The sequence below is a fragment of the Tarenaya hassleriana genome, unplaced genomic scaffold, assembly GCF_000463585.1.
Source record: "Tarenaya hassleriana unplaced genomic scaffold, ASM46358v1 Cleome4, whole genome shotgun sequence".
NCBI lineage: Eukaryota > Viridiplantae > Streptophyta > Magnoliopsida > Brassicales > Cleomaceae > Tarenaya > Tarenaya hassleriana.
In genome coordinates, this window is record NW_010966881.1 from 6,048,287 (window position 1) to 6,070,649 (window position 22,363).

Sequence of the window (22,363 nt, forward strand, 5' to 3'; positions counted from 1 at the left end):
TTAGGGCAAGGTTTATATTATGTTTTAGATGCCATGATTTGAAGCTACCGTGACATTGGACCAAATGCCACATCCCATGAATTATATATATATATATATATATGGACCTTAAAAAACCATCAGCCACAAATCTGAAGTCAAGAAGGTCTTCATATTACAGATTTGAGGAATTGACTTTGAGTGTTCCATGTTGATTTGAATTCAACTATATATATATACATAGGTTAATGTACAAACGATTTGAATGGGATTTCGAAATACATAATTATAATGCGAGCCACCAACAATTTAAATATCAATCATAACCAGATTTTTTTTATTTATGTTAATAATGTAAAATATTATTTGATGATATTGCTTTTTTGTGGCGAATAACTTACATATACTATATATTTAATAAGTTTTCTTTCGGTAGCGGAGTTTGTCCTTTGAGCATTTCATACAAAAATTTGAAATTCGGAAAACTTCAAAACGCAAGAAAAAATTCCAAATTTCGCTAGAAATATGTAAACAAAAGAATTAATTTATAGATTCAATATATATACACGCTCATACACAACAGATAGTACAAAATTTGGTGCAAGTAGCTTTTCTATATATGTCGTAAAGCAATATTAGATTGCTTGGACTCTACAACTATGATATTTCATATTTTAATTAAGATGCATGATTCATTAAGTTTTCATCGTAGTTGCCAAAATAATTCTTTGTATTTAGACACAAGTGGATCATGTATTTCCATACACACAAAAAAAATGTTTTATACATTTTGTATATTTCTCTATAACAAGATAGAATTATCTAATCTAAAGTGAACAACTTTACTATGAAATTTTAATATAAATCGTATTTTTTTAAGTAACAAAACCATATACTACGTACTATAAAAGAATTACAAATTTCTCCCTGGCGAATAAAAAAACATAAGAGATAATTAAAATTTAGGAAACATGCAAACATGTTATTTAGTTTATGAAACAATTATTTTTAAAAAAAACGAAACCAATGAATTCCGTTTTTCATTGTAAAAATATGAAGACTTTGGAACAGCCTAATATACACACACGCACGCAAAAGACGAAAGGAAATGCATACATAAAACAATGTATATACATATATGTAGAGACAGAGGAATGTACCAGATTATAAACGGCTATTAATTTCAAACACAAAATCATAAATAGAAAGATTTATTTATTGTACGTCATGTAAATTTCGCCCTGATGAAGACAGACAAAATAAATGTTAATTTCTACAACCGTTTTTTATTGTTCAGACAATATTTAGAAGAGCGATTGAACAAAACGGATGCATGGAAGAAAGAAATAGTGCTTGAATTAATTCACGATTTTTATGATTTCCGAATGTATATAAAACTCGCCGCATCATTATAAATATAAATTGTTCTCCCCTTGTATTATTTTCGGCGGTCAGCAGATCACAAATCACTGAAAATAAATAAATTCATATATATGTTTTTCGCTAGTATAATAAATAACGTGATGATTATCCAAAGTATGGTGAATTCTCACTTGCGATATCGCCGTACTCCAAGGGCCTCACGGTGATTGGTTGAGAGAAAACAGAAGAAGAAGGAGGAGGGGGAAGCGGCGGCGGAGTAGGTGGTGTCTGCGGCGGAGGAGCCACGACGGAGACGGCGCCGGAGGAGAGCAAAGCCACTTGGGAATTAGAAGGCATCATCGTAACGGCTTCTCGCTGCTTGTACTTGAGAATCTCTGTCCGAATGGACGCGAGCTCTATTTGTAAGGCTTGAACTTGTTGTTGAAGGGCTGAGATTGCGCCCATGCATCCGTACACCGGATCTCGTAATCTCACGTTGGCTTCGTACACGAGACTGTTCGCCGCGTCGGCTCTCTGGCTCTCGGGCACTTCCTGATTAGGTTAAAAGTGTTAGGGTTTTTCACATAACGAGTTATGTCGATCTCTTGGTGTAATAATAAGGTCCGACCTTTGGGCTCATCGATCGAAATGTTCGTGTATTGGTAGCGATCGATGGTTACAAGTGTATGCAAAAAGTTAAAAAGATTTGCAACCTCAAACCAAGATCAAGAACTAATGGGTAATAATATGAGTTTGATTTAAAGATTTGTGAGAAAAAAGCTGCTCATCGGGATTCAAGAACGTCTGAGTTGTTTCATCAAAGTGCTACCAAGACAGTTTTTTTTGTTGATAATATATGATTGTCAGGATTCGAACTCTGAGTTTTTGGACAACACTTTGTATTTCCACAACCACAAGACCACCTACTCCTAGTTTAATATGTATGGTCCATATATATATACACACACTTACCATTAGCATTTTGGAGACGTTGCTGGCACCAAAGACTTTGTGGACGGACGCGAACTTTTGAGGCTCGTGGGGGGAAAAATAAGGGGAAAAGGGACATTCTTGAGCGCATCTGCGGCGCAGGAGCTTGCAAGCGGCGCAAGGAGTGATGGTGTTGAGCGCTCCGGGAGGAAACGCCATTTGTCTTCTTCCCGCCATTTGAATCCAAGCATCTGCTTCTCTTCTGATCTTCTTCCCTATCTCCTCATCAAATCTCTCCCTGAACATATGGAGAGTTTTGATAAATTAGGAGAATCCTTAGGACCAAAAGCATATATTATATTTGTTTGGCAGACCAAATCAAATCATTAATTAACAGAGAAAAAAAAAGGGTTTATAGGGATAGATGTTCGCTTCTTACCTTTCCCTTGATGACATTCAGGCAGGCATGCTCTCCGTCTATGGAAACGGACGGAGTTTGCAAAAGAAGAAGAGAGAAAAGACAACAACAGAAGCAGAAAGAGAGATATAACAAATTAAGAGCTTCTAAGTTAGAGGTGTGGTGTAAGATTGTCCCGAGCGATGAATGCTTTAAAGGCAAGATAATACGAAGTAAAGAGATTTAGTGATCACGATGTGTTGTAAATATAAGTAGATACATACATACATACATATATATATATATATATGTATATATAAATTCAGATCCATGGGCGGGCTCTTTGAAAGATCTGTCATGGAGGAAATCTCACTCTATGAAAATCCAAACAAATTTAAAGTTAGGACGAAAAGGGCAGTGGAATCTACTGCTTGAGCACGTGAGGGTTCTTGAATATGCTTTGACTTTTGAGATCTGTTGACACAAAAAATATTTATCTGAATAGTTACATTTTTCAATTGTTTTTTTTTCCCATTTAATTTCAGGCAACACAGATGGATTTCGTGCTTAATGCTACCATTTAAAGTTGTTCGTTTTCCCGTGACGACGGCATGTGGGCTTTGCTTCATTCACAACTCCCATTTATAAAACCATATAATAAACATATATATTTTTCACTTTTTCTCTGATCCTTAGTTCAAGCTTTTGAAAATACCATATATATATATATATATATATCTATATGCTTTGGGGTGGCCATTCTAAACTATATATATATTGGTCGGACCACCCTAATTTCAGTTAATTACATTATTACCCTTACACGAACTGGGCATTTAGTTTTAGAACCACGCGGTTGGAAACCAGTTTATAACGCCAAGCGAAGCAATTATTTAGATGGAGATTGTTCATATTTTGCAATAGAAGAGTGAACGAGGTGATGCTATGGCAAAGGCTATTAATTGGGCATGTTAGTTCTATGTCATAATCATGAAACTTCGTCTTTATGGAGAAGGACTGTATCTGGGATCTTGTTGTGAAAATGATCTCTAATCATATTATATTATTCTATTATAATTTTTACCTATCGGTCGATTTTGCCGTATACGTATACATTCCGCAACTTTATCCATACTGCATACATATATATATATATACATACATGCAAGCAGCTTGTAGCCAAGCTGTTTGATTCCTATGTCAGAATTATGTTTTTCTATGTATCATATGTACGAAATGGGAATTAAAATAAATAAAAATAGCACTTCGGTCGATAATATAATAATCACTATCTTCTTATAACACTTGTTCAAAGTTGTAGCTTTCACTGCTCTTATATCTTATAGTGGGTGGTGAAAATGAGGGGAAATTCGGTGAAAGAGTAGTTGTCATTGTTTTTATGTATAATTTTATTTTATTTTTGTCGAAATATTATATATATATAATATATTGAAAAAAAAAGGAAAAGAAGAAGATTGCTTAGACTCCAAGAAACCAAAGCAGGCACCCAAAGACTATACATTATTCTTGTTTGACCCGTATTTGTAGCCTAACTCATCTCTCACTTGTTTACTCTTCCTTGCATTTTATAACAACATGCGTGGTGGGTTTTTTTATATATATTTTCATTCCCCATTCTTTATTTAATTAAAATTTAGACAATTTGAAATTACAAAGCTCTTTCATGAAAAGAAAAGAAAAGTTTTTTCTTTAAAAACAAAATTGTGATTCAAATAACAATTTTATTGGTATATGTTTTCTTAATAAATACATAAATAATTCATTTGTGCATATCTTTTTCTTAAACTTTAATTTCTGAATTATCTCTTGTATAATAATTAGAAAATAGAAATGTCGACAGGACATAAAAGTAAAATTTATATAATTGGACGCATTGTAAACTACTGAGTAGTAGTGATTTTTTTTAAAAAAATTTCAATATGTTATTCTATGTTTTTATTTCATTTTCATCTTTTTACTGCACCGCTAAAAAACTTCCATAATTTTTTTGATAATCCGTAAATTTATCGAACTTTCAACAACTACATATTTGAGAGAACCGTAAAAATCTATGTGAATATATCTTCTCAGATGGAGACTCAACTCGAATATGTGTTGGAAATAAACTTTGTTTCTTGAGTCATCAAATTTGGAATTCAATGATAATTATCTAGTGCAAAATGTGAGCATATTCGCACTAACAAAAGAAGAATAAAAAAAAAATTAAGGTATCGGATCGGATTTAACCAGATAAATCCAAACCACGAAAAATAACTATTAGGTGAATCTGGTTTATACAGTACGAATTGTAAATATTTTTTCATGAATTAATACAATATAGTATAAGAGAACATCTAATCAAATTCTTTAACGAACTTCCAAATATTTAGGAGATAAAAACTATATATGAAAATCAAATCAAGGATACTCGGTAATTATTGTTAGAATATGGATGTCGCGATTTTAAAATAGTCTAGGATTATGGGTTCGATTGGTTGTACCGCAGCGGTTGCGGTTGCGGGTGGCAGCGTTTTCAGAACGTTTGATAGCGATTATAAATGATTAGTACTGACTGGTTGAGAAGTTGCTGTTGGTAGCGATTGCAGGTGGATGCAGTTAGAAGTGAATGGTTCATTACGGTTGCGGTTGCGTTTTGATATAAATTGTTAAAAAAATATATATTATTTAAAAATAATTTTTTATAATAGTTTTAATTAAATTTTTCGTATCATTTGATAAAAATTATTTACTAAATTTATAATAATTAAATAATAAATTTAAAATATAAATATTATCAATTTAATTTATTTTTAAATAAAAAAATAATTTTATTATAAAAATTATTAAAAATAATCATTATTAAACTTAAAAATTATACTATTATATTTTTTTTATTAAAATATAATACTAAAAAATAATATCAAATCATAACACTAAACAAAATCATCACCAATATATATATTAATGTTTTATATAATTTCTAATAAAAATATTTTAGTTTTTTTGTCAAAACGCTGGAAACCACTACCAAAACGCAAGTTGGAAGCTGCGATTAGAAAACACAAGTTTGGTTGCGGTTGCGGTTGGTTGCGGTTCAACCAGTCAGTTTTTCAATCGCCCACAACCATCGAAAATCGCAACCGCTCCGTTTGCGGGTGGCGGCGGTGCAACCAGTCGCCCCCTATATCAGTTACTTGGTTTAATTGTAAATATAGAACAAGCGTCAAAATATATGTTCGATTATTAAATCATATGAAAATACAAATCTAAATTTCAAAACATACGGAAAAAATAAGAACACTAAATTGCTTACAGAAAATCGACATATCGAAAATCGCAACCGCTCCGTTTGCGGGTGGCGGCGGTGCAACCAGTCGCCCCCTATATCAGTTACTTGGTTTAATTGTAAATATAGAACAAGCGTCAAAATATATGTTCGATTATTAAATCATATGAAAATACAAATCTAAATTTCAAAACATACGGAAAAAATAAGAACACTAAATTGCTTACAGAAAATCGACATGCATACAAAAATCATATAATTTCTTATGTATGCCCACACGTGTGTGCGCGCTTGATCAAAGACTTCGACCGTACCTTAAGATGTTCACTCGATCTCTTCTCGTCACATCATTTCGCGACATTCGAATGTTCCCAACGGTGTAAGCTGAATATCTCTGACATACACTGCAATATATGTGTGTGTATACATATATATATGGAATCCTATACAAATGTTATTCTAAACTAGATTCCAAAAACAAGCTATGCAAATTAACATTTGGACCACCGAAATATTTGTGAATTAAGAGGAACGAATTATTAAGATTATTAATAGATAAAATTATGATGATTATATAAAATTGATTTATAATTAAAAATGAATCGATGGGATGAGCACAGTATAACCGGTTCAACCGGTCGGTCCGGTCGGAACAGTTTTGAAAACACTACCCAAAATTATTGGTAGAGTGAATTTTAAAAGTACTGCTTCTTCAAACAATACCCACAAAAAGGAACGCGGAAATATTTAAATGAATATCTAATGAGAAATAAATGAGCAAATTCATGTTAGATAAAAATTGGATACATACTTAAGATAGTTGCAGAGATGGTCCATAAATGCAGGCACGTGGTCAGTCAATTGCCGACATTTTCTTGACGTTAGATCTTATGCTAATTGTTTAATTCCAAGGATGCAATAAAATCCAAAAAATGAAAATTAAAAAAAAAAATCTTCCACAAAAACTTACTTGTGAAATTAACATAATAATATGTAGTGTAACAGTATTATAAGATTGGCATATGATATCTTCTTATAGTGTAAGGATTAGTTGGATCGGAAAATAAGAATAAACATTATAAAAACACACAATTGATAATTTGATTAATCAAAACCACACAAATTTTGTCCAAAACATATGATTTTGGAATTGAACAAATCAAACACGATGTTCAACGAGAGAAACCCAAAACCAAATATGAAACCCAACCTTAAAATCTAAACCTAATTCGGATCTTCTCGTTACAGATATTAAGATCCTTCAACAAAAAAAAAAACGAACAAGAACTCACGAACACGGGAAAAAAAAGGTAAATCTAGATTCGCATGATCAAGCAATTCATCACTGGTAAGATCTTGACTTGGATCCATTGATACGGGCAGAAAATAGAGCCCTCTTCAAACTCCCCATTGAAGAACTAAACCCTCTTTTCCCCCCTTTAGATCCGTAACACAGATTCGATGTCCACGACGACGATGACCTAATCTCCTCCTCCTCGGCCTCCGACTCGTCTTCGCCGTCATCCTTAACGTAAGGAATCGGAGATCTCGAACAGGGCAGAGAAAAATTCTTCCTATGGAACCCTAATTTCTTCGAATGGGAAACTGGAGGTGACCACGAAGAAGATGATGACGAGGACACTGAAGATGACGTGGACGACCATGAAAACGATGGCTGAGAGGCATGACCCTTTACGTTATTGTTCTTCCTAAGATGGAAAAGACTCGCTAGGAAGTGGGTTTGTCTAATTTTCAGGACCTTGTCATGACACCTTTTCTTGGACGACAAGTTAGCGGAGGAGAAGTAGGACGGAGGCGGAGTAAGCGGCGGCGGGAGAGGAAGACGAGAGGGATCAGAGAAGAGAGAGTGTTTGGGTGTACCTGGACACGTCTCCCACACAAAAGGCACGGTGGCTCCGCCGTAGTAATAAACCCTCGACGAAGAATTAGCCCTCGAGTTCTCCTTCGTCAATGCCCTTGATGACAAGAATCCCTCTTCTTGATGATTCGTCGTCCTACTTGCAGATTCTTCATCTGTTCTTCCCGACATTATCAAGATCTTCGATCTTGCCAGTTTCTTGTCTCTGTGTTTCTCTGCGATGTGTCGATAAAGAAAGTGCGAGATCCGATCGAAGACGACGACGAAGTTTTCTAAAAGCGATTAAAACATTTTTTTATTTATCAGTGCTGTGTATATATAACACATATATAACATATACACACAGAGACAAAGGCGCATCTATTTTTGGAAGAGTGATGCTTTGCGAGTAAGAGAAGTTTGCGGATGAATTAAAGGGCCTCTATTTGCAGAGAGCGTAAGCACATGTCATGTTCATATTTAATCTCTCTTTCTTTCTTTTTAATTTTATTTTTGGAATTTTGTATGGTTGAACATGTTTGCACGAGACACGTACTGAATCCGGACACAAGACAATATATGAATATGACACAGGACAAGAAATGGTTAGGTTTTAAATAAGTGGGGGCTAGCCCATGGACCATGCCATCACTCTTCTTCTTTATTATTATTATTTTTTAATTGTTCAATCCCTACTCATCCGCGTAAATTATATGGTTTAATGGTTCACATAAATTTTCGATCTAACTTTCAAAAAATATCTTATGATTATTTTCTGTCTCGGCATATTTCTAACATGCATAGCATTTACAAAGATACGAGCCAAAAATAACTAATGAGTGGTGTCATTTACACCGTGCATGGCTATAATAATAATAATAGTGAATTTGAAAAAAATCCACGTGTTTATATGTATTTTAAAGATGATAGGATGGGGATGTTGAGGAGGATGGTAAGGATTAATGTGGACCGTTGGATTAAGCATGACCATGTGTGCACAATAAATGAATTTTCGGCAGCGGTCCATTGTTTCCTACTGATATTTTGATTGAATTCGATAGGGAAATGGCGATGAAAGTTGGTTAGAGGGAATAAGGGGAGCTCCTCGAATTTAATTTCGCACAATATGTCATGTATATCATGCCACCAAAATTTAAAATATAAAAAATATTATTATTTTTATATTTTGATATTAAAATGAATTCCAAACCATCAAAACAAACACCTAACTATCTTATAGTATTTAATTTATTTTGCATTTCTAAATTAATTAATAATAAATTCCATTTTGGTGTTTAATCTAGTTTGCGATTTGATATCTAGTAAAAATATTAGTTTTACACTTAAATTTATTATCTAACATGTTCTGATTGGATATCAATCCTATCTCCGGTTTGACCAAGTCAAATAATTAATTAATTTGCTCATTTATCCGAATAATTTATTTAAACTATATTTCTCTATCTCTTTTTCTATACATTTTCCTTTCATTTTACTCGATCTAAATTTTTTTCTTGTTTGGGTCTTCACTATATCGAACTCTATAATCCAACAACGATATTTTATTAAAGTTTTTTTATCTGATTTTTTATTTAATTTTTAAACTTGTAAAGGAAATTTGTGTTGGACGGAATATCCAAAATTTCTAGTCAAGTTTTTAAATATTAGAAACTAGAATTTGAATATAAATTTTTAAAAAAATGCAAGATAAAATATGCATAAAGAAGACTTAGATTTATGGATTTTATGGGGAACAGACATTAAAGATAACACATATATAAGGATATCATATCAAAATGTTGCATGCATATTGTTTTATTAGAATTTTAGTATGATTATTCAACATTTTAGAACCATTTATTTTAAACAGAAAATATAATCAGAATTATAGATTTGTTAATATTTTATGAAAATAAGATTTCATTTAGTTTAGCCGATTTATATATTTTAATGAAACACTTTTTATTGACATTATTTTTAAATGTTTTCCATAATAACCATACCTAAAATTTTTGTGTCAATAATTAAGCCACCTAATCCAGATGGGCTCCTTGAAACACGTGTCGTTTTGTTTATGTCACGTGCAGCCGAACCAACATGAGCCCATAAATTAAAATTATTGGATAAAAAAAAAATCTTGATTAAGAGTGAGTCTTAATCAGTCATAAATATTTTTCTTTATACATAGTTTTAACAATCCAAGGACTCACCCTTGCATTCACGTAGTCCATATAAATGTGGAACAAAAAGACTTATCACATTTATGCACACCAACAAATCAGCATTTTTTAAATTCTTTCAAATAATTTGAAAATATAAAATATTTGTGAAAATTTGATGGTATTTGACTCCAAATCCTTTAGAATTTTAATTCGAATTTTAGAATATAAAATCCAGTCACAGATCATCTAAATTTTAGACGTCCGTAAACATCCCAAATTAATAACCGAATGTCGCGAATCCAAATTTTATAAGTTTATAAAATAATAATAACTTCACAAATATATTAAATGTAAAATATAATTTTAATAAAATTTTTATATCGATAACTTTTCCCCCTTGATATAGCATGCTATTATTATTATTATTATTATTATTATGATTTTGTTAAAACCATGCTATTATTTGCTGCGACTCCGTACCTAACAACACTTTGAGAGAAATTATTTTGAGATTAATTATAAAGATAGAGATAAGCCTTGTGATATGGTACGCTCGGAGAAGATGTCGGTCGCATTTATATAATGCATGTACTTAAAACGAAATAAAATGCTCAAGAGATTTGGAATTTATTACAGTAAACCCTACAAAACAACGTCGTTTGATAGACGGAAACAGCAATTTCCAATGATCTGTCTGGGCCTCCTCAATCAACGGCCCAACACCAGCAATCGGTCAACTATACCATGCACCCGTTCTCACATGAACCCTTTTCCGATGCGGTCAAACAGTCAACGTAAGAGTTAAACCTTTACACAAATATCCACTCGAACTTCGCCGCGTGGCATAGGCATATTGCTCTCTCTCTCTCTCTCCCATTACCCTGCGGCTCTCTTCCAAGACCTGACTCGTAAACGAGAAAACACAAATGGTTGGGCAACCGATTTTTTGTTGGTGGTAATTAATTAGGATGATTACTGTAATGGGTTTCTCTTTAAATCCCTTCCGCTTTGAATTCGAGAAGCCATTGCTGCATTTCTCGGGTTGGCGATGTCGGAGGAGTATCCGACGGCGGAGGCGATTCTGGGTACACTCGGGATCCGGGTGATGGGGACCGGATCTGAGTCGGATAATTTCGGGTTCCGGGTCGACCCGGCTAGTATCTCCCCCGGTACGTGCATAAGGAGAGTGAGATTGAGAGCTGAAATCCATACTTCTCCGCCATTCGGGTCGGTTCAGGAGGCGGTGACCAGGTTCTGTGGTCGTGGGTCTTGGGTTCCTTTCAAGCTTGGAGAACATTACGTAAGCGTTTCTTTTGTTTCTTTCTTCTTCTTCTCAGTCTCTAGGGTTTCAGTGTCCGATCAAATGATTCATCTCTGTGTTATCGGTCAAATGATTACAGTGGGAGACATGTCATGACCCTGTACGTGAACAAGAATGTGTAACTCGGTGTTGATCCATGTCCCTTGGAAAATGCTATCTGTGTTCTTGAATTTGCATCATAAATGTCATTCGGAACAGTCGTAAAACTCAATACCAGGATAGTTCCATCTTGAAGCGCATATGAACACGCCATCGCACATTCAATGGAGACGCGTGGTCTGTAATGTAGTTGTGTGTACTAGTAATTGATGGCTAATAATCGTAAAATCCGGTTATGGAAGTTATCAAAGTCTACGGAAAACCCTTTCGATTCAAGAGATGCTGTACAGAAACTTGAAGAAGTTTGGGAACCATACGAAGTGACGAACATAACGTGATAAACACTGATGTTAATTTGAGTTCATTTTTTTCTGCGTGGACAAGAGAGCGGTTGTGATCACGATGTTTTTGTAATTGTTCAAGAATTGTGTAGGATAATTCGACATGAAGAGAATGGAAGAGCAGGCGGCTGGGCTCGAGAAGGATCTGATAGTGAAAGAGCTGGAAACTCTGGATGTTCTAGAAGCACTTGGGTCCGGGTCGCCAAAAAGAGTGGTGGATGATTCGAAGTGGCAGCTGCAGCAAGAAGCCTTGAGGTGCAAGGCAACACCAGAACATGTCCGTTCAGTAGACATCAAGGAAATGAACAGCGAACATTGCGATGATCTCTCTCACAATCCTCAGTTAGAGGTTGCTAATGTGAAACAACTTGCAGCAGATGCCGCTTTCCGCAGGTGGAACAAAGAATCCTGGAAGAACCCGAAAGGCTTTGGAGTAAAGAACTCGAGAAAAGCCGAAAACTTTCATCCCTCCAATCAAAACCGGCGCTCTTTCTTTGGTCATCTGAGCAAACCCGAGACATTTGAGGATCTTCCGAAGCCAGTTCTGAAGCCAAACATCTCAATGCGCGATCTTCTAAGCCGTAAGCAAGTTACAGACGAAGATCTCGATCCCGAAGAAGCGCGAATCACGAGACGGATAGTGAATCTGAGCCAAGTGATGGACGAACTGAAGGAGGATATGAAGCATTCGACACGAGCCGAGAAAGAGATGGAGGAGGCGAAACAGATTCTGGCGCAGCGGAGAAAGTTTGGGCTCATTCGAAAATCTCGAAGCAAAGCAAGGAGAAAAGTCAGTCCTTAAACACGATGCATTAGATTCATGTAATTTTCTGTTACATCTACATACGTAATTGGTTTGATGTCGTATGGTTGCTTCTATTTTTTTTTATATCTTATTCATAAGCAAACACAGCATTCCTTTTCCTGACACAAATTCTTACCCGACTTCTTAAACTAAGATCTGGTTACTTGAGCCGCAAACTTCGCAGATGTATAAAAGAGAAATCAAAACGACATATCGCAGATCCCACGAGACATTGAGTTATCAGATGGAAACATTGAGTTATCTTGTTTCAAGATTGATCCTTTTTTTTTTTTTCATAAGAGAAATGCATCACCAAATCCTCAATCTCTATCAGATTTGTAAGAAAGATTTCCTGATCGATAGAAACGTAATTGTAAACCCCTACATAAGCTCATACAAAAAAAAAAAACAAAACCTATATAAGCACGAGCCCCCCCCTCCCCCTCACCGCAAAACAAAATACAATCTCAAATCTCAAGTGCATGGCGATGTTTCGAGCTACGTCTACGTCTTACTGGTCGGACAACGAGGGGAGGCCGGTCCGTTTTCTGGGGCAAGGAGGATATGGCCATGTGACGCTGGTGGAGTTCAGCCCCGTCTTTCCAAGCGAGACCGAGCAATACCTGGCGAAGAAGACGTCACTGATGAGCAAAGCCGAGAGCATCCGCAGAGAAATAAGGATCTTATGCCACTTCAACGTTCCAAACATCGTCAGGCCCGCAACCCCTTTCGTCTACACGGAGACCGTCGACGGCCTCGAAGCATGCAGCATCTATCTCGAGTACGCGTCCAAAGGGACACTCTCCGACGTCATCAAGGAGAACGGCGGCAGATTGCGTGAGAAACACGTGAAGTGTTTCACGCGCATGATTCTTCGTGGACTGATGGCTCTTCATGCAGAGGGCTACGTGCATTGCGACCTGAAGCCCGCCAACATTCTGGCGTTTCCATCCAAAGCAGTGGGAGAGATATGCGAGCTGAAGATTTCTGATTTCGGTTCGGCCAAGGAGCCTGCCGAAGACGGTTTCTTGACGGACAACAAGATCTGCCCTGGAACGCTTCTGTATATGTCGTCTGAGTCGATAGGACCTGGGTCTCGGATCTTGTCCGCTTTGGACATATGGTCTTTAGGCTGCGTGGTTCTCGAGATGTTTGGGGCCAGCTGCTTCCTCCGGACCGTGCCTGAAGACATTTCGGATGACGCCAAGGACTTCATCAGCAGATGTATGAAGGTGAATCCGGCCGAGCGGTGGAGCGCCGAGTGGCTCATGAGACATGCCTTTCTCACGCGATAGATGGCCGTAGAAGATTCTAGAAGTTCCATCGGCGAAATTGGAGTTCAGTCCTTATTTTGTTTCATTCTTTGTTCTTTTTTTGTTCTTTTTGAATTCGGATCAGTTTACGATCGAATATTTTTTTTAGGGTTTATTTTGTAAACGACCAATCGTTTGCGTTAATAATACGAATTCAGTTTGGTTCAGATATTGATATTTCTCTCTCGCGCGCGCGTTTGTTCGTTTATGTTACGAGTATTTCTGATTATTATTAAATTAAATAACATCGTCCAAAAATATAAGAAGAAAATAAGATGAAGAAAGAATCCAGGGTTGACGAGAGTACGTGAGTATACTATAATGCAACCAATATGCATATTTGCAATGACAGAAATTAAACGTGAATGCCACGTGTTAACTTTTGCGAGGGTTTCGCTGATGATATTTTCAAAAGTTTGTTTTGCAAAATAATTTCAGAAAGTCGCATTTTATTATTACGATGTATTTTCCCAACTTTTTAAAACATTTGAATCGTATTTACTTTTTTTTATAAAATATTTTGGAAAATATATTCGTAAAAAAGAGAGAGGAAAAAACAATAAAACAAGATAGAGGCTGTGTTTGAGATAAACTTGGGGAAGTGATTTTTCAACTCCAAATCACATCGCCACTCACTTAGTAAGCACGTGTTAATAACAACCATGATTTTTTTTTTATCCAAACTATTTTTAAAAATAATTAAATCAACACGTTACAAAATTGATTTTCATGACACAATTATCCGACAAACTAAAATCTGGTTACTTGAGCCGCAAGCTTCGCATAAGAATAAAAGAGAAGATACAAAGAATCTGTTATATTGCGCGAAGAAGACGGAGACGGAGATTGTGAATAATCTGGCGAAGAGTTAAGTTCCACGAGACATTGAATTCATCCAAATCACAACTCGCTTTATATATGTTGCAGTATCAGATACTAATTACAAATGCTTAGTTCACTTGCAAGTTTTTTATTTTTTATTTTTATATATATATATCAGATTAAAATATAATTTGAAATATGGTATTATACAGATCAAATGCATTGTGATATAGTTTTCCAAGTTTATGAACAATATTAAATGAGAACATTATTAATAAGAAGGAAGTATATATTACTATATATGCTTGGGGTGGCAAAGTTACAAAAACTTGTATCCATATATATGAACCATGACATATATATATATGATTGTGGGATCATGATCTGGAGAAAAGCCTGGTGAAGAAGTTTCCAGAAGATTTGGAGGGGTTCTGGAGGCAAGAGACATGAACATATCTACCCAGCTTGTCGACTTGCCTTGCATCTCCCTTTGTGTCTTTCTTGCAAATCTTGCATGTTTTGTCCACCCATCCCTCCTCCACGTACTGCCCATCCACTGCTCTCGCACACACGACCAAGAAATCGTATGATTAATTGATTACAAAAAAAAAAAAAAAAACAGAAATCATATGCTTACCCTCAACGTAGGATTTGAAGAAATCCTTGTACGTGCCTCCGATTTTTCTCCTCAACGCCCCGTACTGACAGAAATTTGAAGAAAATTATAAATTACCAACAAGAAAAGGGTATAAACCTAATCAATCTATCCTTGAAATCCATTCCTGTGATCGAATTCTCGTTCATAACAAAGTTTCGATCGATCTAATCGGTATACGATTCCATTTTATTTTGGTTTATTACAGAGATTAAGGAAAGGAAAGAAAACCTGTTCTCTGTTCATGCGGCCGCCGGACTGGGTGGCTTCCCTGGCTTCGTAGAGGAGCTCGGCGTCTTTCTCCGACCTCACCTGCGAGAAATCCAAAGCCTCCGTCACGCTACTGAACAACGACGTCGCTTTCCCCTTCTTCTTCCTCTCCTCCTCCTCCTCCTCTTCTCGCTTCGCCGCCTTAATCGCCGCCCATCTCGGTCTCCGGCATGATCTCGACGGCGTTTGCCAGAACCCGGCATGGGAAGAGAAGCTGCTGCTGTGCTGCAGAGTTAGAGCTCTCGGACCCATGTTTTGATTTCCTCTGATTTTCAAGTTTACGACTCCGAAATCTTCATATGGTGTGTGTGTATATATACACACGTGTGTGTATGTCTCTGTGCGCGCGTGTGTGTGATTGTGTGGTTTCTTTTCTACTGGTTCCGAGGGCCACACATGAGAATCTGGCTGTGAATTATGAGTACGTGGGTGCTTGGTGAGCTGTTGATTTTTTTGGGGTTTATAATTTTGGTTGTAAATTTGTCTTTTATTCTGCAATTATATCTCGGCTTTAACAAAATGAATGAAATTTGTGCAGAGTCGCCATAAAGCTCTTGACTTTGTAGATCAATGCAGCAAACCCAGAGAGAGATGATCATAAGAAAAATCTGCATCTTTGATCTCAGATTCGTAAGCCATTAAAGACCCAAAAGCCAAAAAAAAAACAAAACTACAACGCATTGATTCACATGTCTCGCGAGAGCTAACTGATTTACAGAGAGGGAGGGAGAGAGATTTTCAGACAACGTAAACCATGCCGACCTCCAAGAGAGAAACGGGAGGGACCTTAAGAGCAACGTCGGGACCTCTGCAGTTCCTCCTCAAGAAATTGTATCCAAAGTTCACAGCCAGTCTCTTCAGAAGCGACGAACCTTTCTTCGCTTTCACGTGCGAGTGTCCCAATATGAACGCCGTTCCCGCCTCCTTCGCCATCATCAGCTCCTCCATCTCCCCCCTCAGCTCCATCTCCTCTCCCTCCTCCTCCACTGCAAACTGTACCCTTTTCACCGCATTCGATGGCGGGGGCGATTGCCTTCCCATCTCGATCACGTCGCTGATGCTCTCGACGGTCGTGAACCCGACCGATACGCTCTCCTGCTGCGGGCTCTCCTCTATCTCGTAGGCCAATGTCCCGATCACTGCTAGTCTTGACTCGCTGGAAGATTCGTTGGACCGCACTGAACGGGACGGGTCATCCTGCTCGTGGGTTCCGCCACCCTGGTGCGTTCTTCTTCTGTGCCAGTCGTAGCGTATGAAATCTGCCAGCCTGCTCACGAGCTCCGCTTCGAAGGAGTCGATGTCTTGGTGGACATCTCGGTAGCCATACCGCACGATGCAGCGGTAAGACCGGTGGTCCACTGGACCGACCCGTCCCACTAGATACCTCTCGGCCGGCGGAACGTAAGGGACGGGGACTGACTTCACGCAGACAAAGACCAGAACACGGTGGAATGCTGGGAGGTTGGTGACGAACCGTGAGAAGTTCACAGGGATTCCCGAGGTTAGGTCGCTGAAGACTAAGCCAATCCCGGGAACCCGAGAAATCCCGAGACTCGGGCCTAACGCAAGGAGCCACTCGAGCGAGACTTTGTTGTGGAGGGCGTACTCGTACTTCTTGACGGTGGCGTAGTGCCAGACGAACATGACGGTCATGAGGAAAAGCGCTAAGAGTATCGGGAGCCATGCTCCTTCCCGGAATTTGGTGAGGGAGGCCGAGAAGTAGAGGAGCTCTATCGAACCGAAGAAGAGCAGGAACCCGAGAGCTAGGACCGGCGGCTTGTGCCAGCAGATAAGGATGACTAAGGACATCAGGCACGTCGTTACCAGCATGACCGCCATTACAGCTAACCCTACACTCAAAGAACGACGCATTCTATCAGTAACAAGAACTCTTTTCCAAAAGTTTCGTCTTTTTCGATTATGAGGGGCCCGAAAATGTTAAAACGGGGTTTACCTGATGCGTTTCCGAGGTGTTTAACGTTACGGAACCCGATAGTAACAGCGATGCAGAGAATCATGAGGATCCAGTTGATCTCGGGGATGTAAATCTGGCCATGGATCTTAGCGGACGTGTGAATAACCTTGACTCTGGGGAAGCAGCCAAGAGACTGGCTCTGGTTAATAATGGAGAAAGTCCCAGTGATTATCGCTTGGCTTCCCACGACTGACGCAAGAATCGCAATCACGAGCACTGGCCACTTCACACTTGCTGTTCCATCAATCCAAGAATTCACACTCAAATTTCAGATTTTTAACCGGAATAACTTTATAGTTCTTGAAAAAGAAAAACGTACGAGGAACAGAGACATAAAACCCAATCTTATGGGCGGAATGATGATGCCGGGAAAGGTAAGCCGCTTGCCCCATGTATGCCAGTATAAGAGCCGGGTAAACGAGGAAGGTAAAGGCAATCTACAAAGAACAAATAACAGAATAATATTCTTTCAAAACCGTAACAAGAACTATGATGTAAGAGGGAACGATCATCCAAATCAAGTCCAAGAAACGTGCCTGAATTGCTGCATAAGAGAAGTGACCCAGATCAGCAAACATTGCCTCGGAACCTGAACAAGCAAACTCATGAACTAAAATCCGAAGAGATACAGGATTCGACTGAAGAGGGCATTATCCGAAACTCACCAGTTATGCACAGCAAGATTCCACCAAGGGACATCCATCCACTAATTCTTGTCTTCCTCAAGAACATGAACATGTACTTAGGAGAGAGAGCTTTATATACATATGGGTTCCATTTTATAATATTGTATAGACCGACACCGCTTATACACAGTAACCAGGTCAAGATGACAGGGGCGAAGACAAATCCAATGCGATGCGTGCCAAAATGCTGGAGCGCAAAGAGGCAGACTAAGATGAAACAAGTTATAGGAATCACGGCATCTGCAAGTGTCGAGGCAGCATTCGTCAGTGTAAATCTATCAGATCATTGATTCTTGTCTGTACAATAACAAGATCTTCTACTTACATTCATGGTGTTCTTTAGACATCGATAGCTCAAGACCCGACACAGCAGAAAACACTACAACAAGGAAATAAAATCTCTCACCTAAAACCAAAGATCGAAACTTGAACAGCAATTAAGCAAACATATAAAACAAAATGCTCATACCAGAAATAGCTGGAGTGAGAATTCCATCACCGATGACCATACAAGTGCCAAGAAGGACCAGAACCAGTAAAGCAGTGTGCAAACTCTTGTGATTCTCAAGGTATCTCTTCAACCGCGAGTCGTGATTTTTCTCGGGCGGATGCTCCAGTTTATACGTGGAGAGTGCCTCATCAGCGAGCTGCCGGTTTGGCAGAAGGCTAACTTTGGCATGACGGCAGAGAAGCGAGTACAAAGCAAAAGTCCCTCCTGCAAGAATCAACGTAACATATGCAGTTGAGAAACTAAAGATTGATTTCGATCTCAAGTCACCTCTCTCGCCGAACATTCTTATGAAATTCGAGGACTCACCCTCGCCATTATCGTCGGCTCTGAGAACAATGAAGACATATTTGATCAAGGGGACCAAAGTGAGAGTCCAGAAGACAAAAGACAGAACACCGAAGATCTCTTCGTTGGTCTCCGAGTGTTGAATGTCTTCGGCAAAAGTGCTTCGAAACACGTAAAGAGGAGAAATGCTCAAGTCTCCATAGACGACGCCGAGACTCTGATAAGCAAGAAGCACAACTGACCTCCATGATTCCTTCTGCACCATTTTCACACAACTCAAACCAAGAATGTTCAAATCTGAGACATGTAGAACCCTCATCCAAACCCTAGAATCTCACTTTTCCATGAACCAGCAGGATTCATCAAAGAACAACAAATCTGAGAGTTACAGAGTTTCATAACAAACCTTTGAAGCAAAGCACTTTCTGAAGCTGAGATCCATGGTCACTAGGCTTCGGTTTCCGCAGAAATATGCATATAAATTTCTTCAGTCTTAACACACTAAAACCTGCACCAACCAAAAGCAAGTGATATATCTGAATCTCAGCCATAAAAATTGAAACTTTTTTGGCAATTTTTTCCTGAAAATGAAGAGCCTTTTCCACAAGACTGAAACCTCCAAAGAACCATAACTACGAAACACCAAACTTTCTTGCCATAAAGAGGGGAAGACAACAACAATCAGGCCACATTCACCCACATCCCATCTGACTCTCTATCATCGTATTCTTACAAAAAACTCGAATGAAAACCAAAAATTGAAAACCCTAAATCCCTAATTTCATGAGTAACCAGAGGGCACCCACCATTTGTATCTGCAAGAGATCAACGTGAAAACTCCCACAAAAGCAATGGCCTTTCGAAGTGTGGCAGAGTAACTAAGCCATAAACGAAGAGTTCGTCATTTATTAGCTTAGCCCATGTTCTAACTCCTCCATTGTATTTTCCACGGGATTTTTAATTCGGTTTCCGTGCGACGCAATTTTAAAAATGTTTTTTTTTTGTAGAAAGAAGACAAAGGAGTTTATCTGATCGTCGTTGAAATAAGAGGAGAATAAAGATCAGGGAGAGGGCAGAGTGGGCGAAGATCAGAACACATTACGGCCACATGCTAAAGAACACTGAGAGTTGTATTTTCTCGGGGAAAAAAAAGGTGGAAACGTGGCGAGAAAAATCTGCAGGTGAAGAGACAGAAACACGTGATATCCCGACAGTTACATTTAAAAAAATAAGGTTTCTGCTTACCACCATGATTTCCGCCATTGATGCACCTGCTCAGCCCATTAAGGCAAGCTCGGATGAATTCTAATTTTCTTTGTTAATGTTCATGAATTGTCATGTGTGGAACATGTATGTGTAGGTTCTCGTGAAAGCAGATGTTCTTGAATCTTGATTAGCTTTGTCAAAAAAGTCGGTGCTAATTAGTTTCAATGTTTTAGGCATTTAAACTCGTGTAAATACATGGATTTTAATTTTTGGTAGATTCAGTAATTTTCCTTCTAAAATTATTAGATAATTATTATTTGTTTAATTTTATATATTCCAATCCTAAATTTCTAACTTATTTTATTATCTCCAATTGTAAATTTCTTCGGATATTTATTGCTCCTTAATGGTTGTCGAAAATTTAAACTTTTCTTTCTTTAAATTTTAAAATGAAAAGACGGGAGATCTAACTTTCTCGGCCACTTTACTTCTTAGTAGTTGTAAGGTGATGAAGGAGATGTCACATCATTATATGAGTGTATGGATGATGATGACGATGAACCTTTAGTTGTAAGCAAAATGGATCAATAAATTCAAACTCTACGAGTTTTATTTTACATATTTACGCACCATGATTTTTCATAAATCAGATATATCGTTACAGATAGTCATTTAATGCGGAAATAGTTATTATCATTAAAAAATATTATAATTATTTTTATCAACAGAAAGTTGGGCCGTTTGGCGTGAATCATTGCTGAAGTTAACGAACGAAATATGGTAGATCCAAGAACTGGGAATTTTACTCAAATCACCGACTTCGGTCGCACCTATTTCACGTGTACACCGGAAAAAACATAACACTTTTTTTTCGTGTGAAAAGACGAAATTACCCTTAATGAATACCCGATTTTTATCCGTTCGAAAACAACTTCGTTATTACGACTTCGTAATTAATTCTAAATATAGTTACAATTGATTCTAAAAAAGGTGGCAAAAAAATCATCTGTCTTATTTTAGTGGTATATCAGTTATATGTTAGTAGTAATAATGTCGCAAAAAATAAAACGAAAAGGGTATTTCGGACTTTTCCAACCGAAAAGTGGGTTAAAATTGAAAATTTTTTTTTACACTGAAATTGCTGCGACCCAAGTGGGTTATTTGAGTAATATTTCCCCAAGAACTTCCTCTCTTTTTTTCATAATAATAATAATATATTTGATGTATACGTTATTATTTGTTTCTTCCCTCTTCAAATAGAAAACATATCAATTTGGATATATGTATCTTGTCATATGATTATGTGTGTTTCCCGTGAACACTTAGTATCTTTTAAATATAATATAACTAAGAATAATTGCAACTCGTGAGCATCATAACTGGAGGAATGTTTTTGTGTTTTTTTTTCATTATTTTACAATCAAAATCAGAAACTTTCTTTAGTTTTGCTGCTTCGCCGTTATATAAGGCAAGGACCACATATTAAAATATTATCTTACCAAAGGCCAATCTTATATTATCATTAATCATGATTTATTCTTGATTTTATATATATATAATCTTAATGAAATAAGGAAATGGTCCAAATATGATTGGCAATAAGGTGGAAAAATACTTTTAAATGTATCGAAATACTTCGTGATCTAATGCTCTCGCAATCCGAATTCTCTTGAAATTCGAATTCTAATTCCATCTTGGATTATCTTTTAACAAAAATAAAAATAAGGTAGTATATTGAATGTATATATACACACGCATGTATGATTGCTTGAGTGATGCATACGCAGATATCCGATTTCCATCTACGAAACAAAAAGATAAATTAGTCAAAGTAAGCTGCTTTAAAATTAATTCCATCTAAATTTGTTTTTAATTTCAAACTAGAAAATCAACATATTTAAATCTTTAAAATAATTTTATTTTAAAAATACTTTTTTGTCATACAAGAGTAGTGGACTATTAATGGAAAAGAAATATATAAATAGTTTGTCGTAGTTTTTTTTTTGTTGTCGCTTCCTTCATGTGATTAGACCTAATTTTTCAATCAATCACTTTTTCGCATGTTACGATTCGCCGTCAGATGTAAAGAACCCTTAATTC

The 22,363-nt window shown here is 37.1% G+C and overlaps 5 protein-coding genes and 1 pseudogene across 6 annotated transcripts; 2 read left to right on the top strand and 4 right to left on the bottom strand.

Annotated features, from left to right (window-relative positions):
• Window positions 1–1,369: 1,369 nt before the first annotated feature.
• Window positions 1,370–3,123, bottom strand: LOC104824353 (LOB domain-containing protein 15). Its single transcript, XM_010556402.2, has 3 exons — window positions 2,711–3,123; window positions 2,314–2,569; window positions 1,370–1,893 (listed from the first exon to the last, which is right to left on the bottom strand). Exons 1-3 carry the CDS (start codon window positions 2,725–2,727, stop codon window positions 1,507–1,509), a joined length of 660 nt encoding a protein of 219 aa, XP_010554704.1. The 5' UTR covers window positions 2,728–3,123; the 3' UTR covers window positions 1,370–1,506.
• Window positions 3,124–7,024: 3,901 nt separating this feature from the next.
• Window positions 7,025–8,347, bottom strand: LOC104824354. Its single transcript, XM_010556403.2, has one exon. The coding sequence runs from the start codon at window positions 8,002–8,004 to the stop codon at window positions 7,297–7,299; it is 708 nt and encodes a 235-aa protein (XP_010554705.1). The 5' UTR covers window positions 8,005–8,347; the 3' UTR covers window positions 7,025–7,296.
• A 2,495-nt stretch (window positions 8,348–10,842) lies between these two features.
• On the top strand, window positions 10,843–12,650 carry LOC104824355 (annotated as a pseudogene).
• Window positions 12,651–13,022: 372 nt separating this feature from the next.
• LOC104824595 (mitogen-activated protein kinase kinase kinase YODA-like) lies at window positions 13,023–13,835 on the top strand. The gene has a single exon (XM_010556691.1). It carries the CDS (start codon window positions 13,023–13,025, stop codon window positions 13,833–13,835), a length of 813 nt encoding a protein of 270 aa, XP_010554993.1.
• A 1,100-nt stretch (window positions 13,836–14,935) lies between these two features.
• LOC104824356 lies at window positions 14,936–15,900 on the bottom strand. Its single transcript, XM_010556404.2, has 3 exons — window positions 15,562–15,900; window positions 15,313–15,376; window positions 14,936–15,231 (listed from the first exon to the last, which is right to left on the bottom strand). Exons 1-3 carry the CDS (start codon window positions 15,850–15,852, stop codon window positions 15,053–15,055), a joined length of 534 nt encoding a protein of 177 aa, XP_010554706.1. The 5' UTR covers window positions 15,853–15,900; the 3' UTR covers window positions 14,936–15,052.
• A 292-nt stretch (window positions 15,901–16,192) lies between these two features.
• Window positions 16,193–20,477, bottom strand: LOC104824358 (potassium transporter 2-like). 2 transcript variants are annotated; one of them, XM_010556406.2, is made up of 10 exons: window positions 20,303–20,477; window positions 19,464–19,565; window positions 19,079–19,313; window positions 18,731–18,976; window positions 18,587–18,640; window positions 18,241–18,501; window positions 18,112–18,164; window positions 17,895–18,012; window positions 17,555–17,809; window positions 16,193–17,450 (listed from the first exon to the last, which is right to left on the bottom strand). In XM_010556406.2, exons 2-10 carry the CDS (start codon window positions 19,497–19,499, stop codon window positions 16,339–16,341), a joined length of 2,370 nt encoding a protein of 789 aa, XP_010554708.1. In that variant the 5' UTR covers window positions 19,500–19,565; window positions 20,303–20,477; the 3' UTR covers window positions 16,193–16,338. The 2 variants fall into 2 exon arrangements, with proteins under 2 accessions (XP_010554708.1, XP_010554707.1); XM_010556405.2 differs by lacking the exon at window positions 20,303–20,477 and adding an exon at window positions 19,864–20,103.
• Window positions 20,478–22,363: the final 1,886 nt, after the last annotated feature.

Coding starts and splice junctions, on each gene's coding strand:
- LOC104824353 (XM_010556402.2), bottom strand. Junction 1,894..2,313: donor ACGTCTCCAAAATGCTAATG/GTAAGTGTGTGT, acceptor TAACCTAATCAG/GAAGTGCCCGAGAGCCAGAG.
- LOC104824354 (XM_010556403.2), bottom strand. CDS start 8,004: ATGTCGGGAAGAACAGATGAAGAATCTGCAAGTAGGACGACGAATCAT.
- LOC104824595 (XM_010556691.1), top strand. CDS start 13,023: ATGGCGATGTTTCGAGCTACGTCTACGTCTTACTGGTCGGACAACGAG.
- LOC104824356 (XM_010556404.2), bottom strand. CDS start 15,852: ATGGGTCCGAGAGCTCTAACTCTGCAGCACAGCAGCAGCTTCTCTTCC. Junction 15,377..15,561: donor GCCGCATGAACAGAGAACAG/GTTTTCTTTCCT, acceptor AATTTCTGTCAG/TACGGGGCGTTGAGGAGAAA. Junction 15,232..15,312: donor CTTCAAATCCTACGTTGAGG/GTAAGCATATGA, acceptor GTGCGAGAGCAG/TGGATGGGCAGTACGTGGAG.
- LOC104824358 (XM_010556406.2), bottom strand. CDS start 19,499: ATGGATCTCAGCTTCAGAAAGTGCTTTGCTTCAAAG. Junction 19,314..19,463: donor GAAAGTGCTTTGCTTCAAAG/GTTTGTTATGAA, acceptor AAAATGGTGCAG/AAGGAATCATGGAGGTCAGT. Junction 18,502..18,586: donor GTCTAAAGAACACCATGAAT/GTAAGTAGAAGA, acceptor CGACACTTGCAG/ATGCCGTGATTCCTATAACT.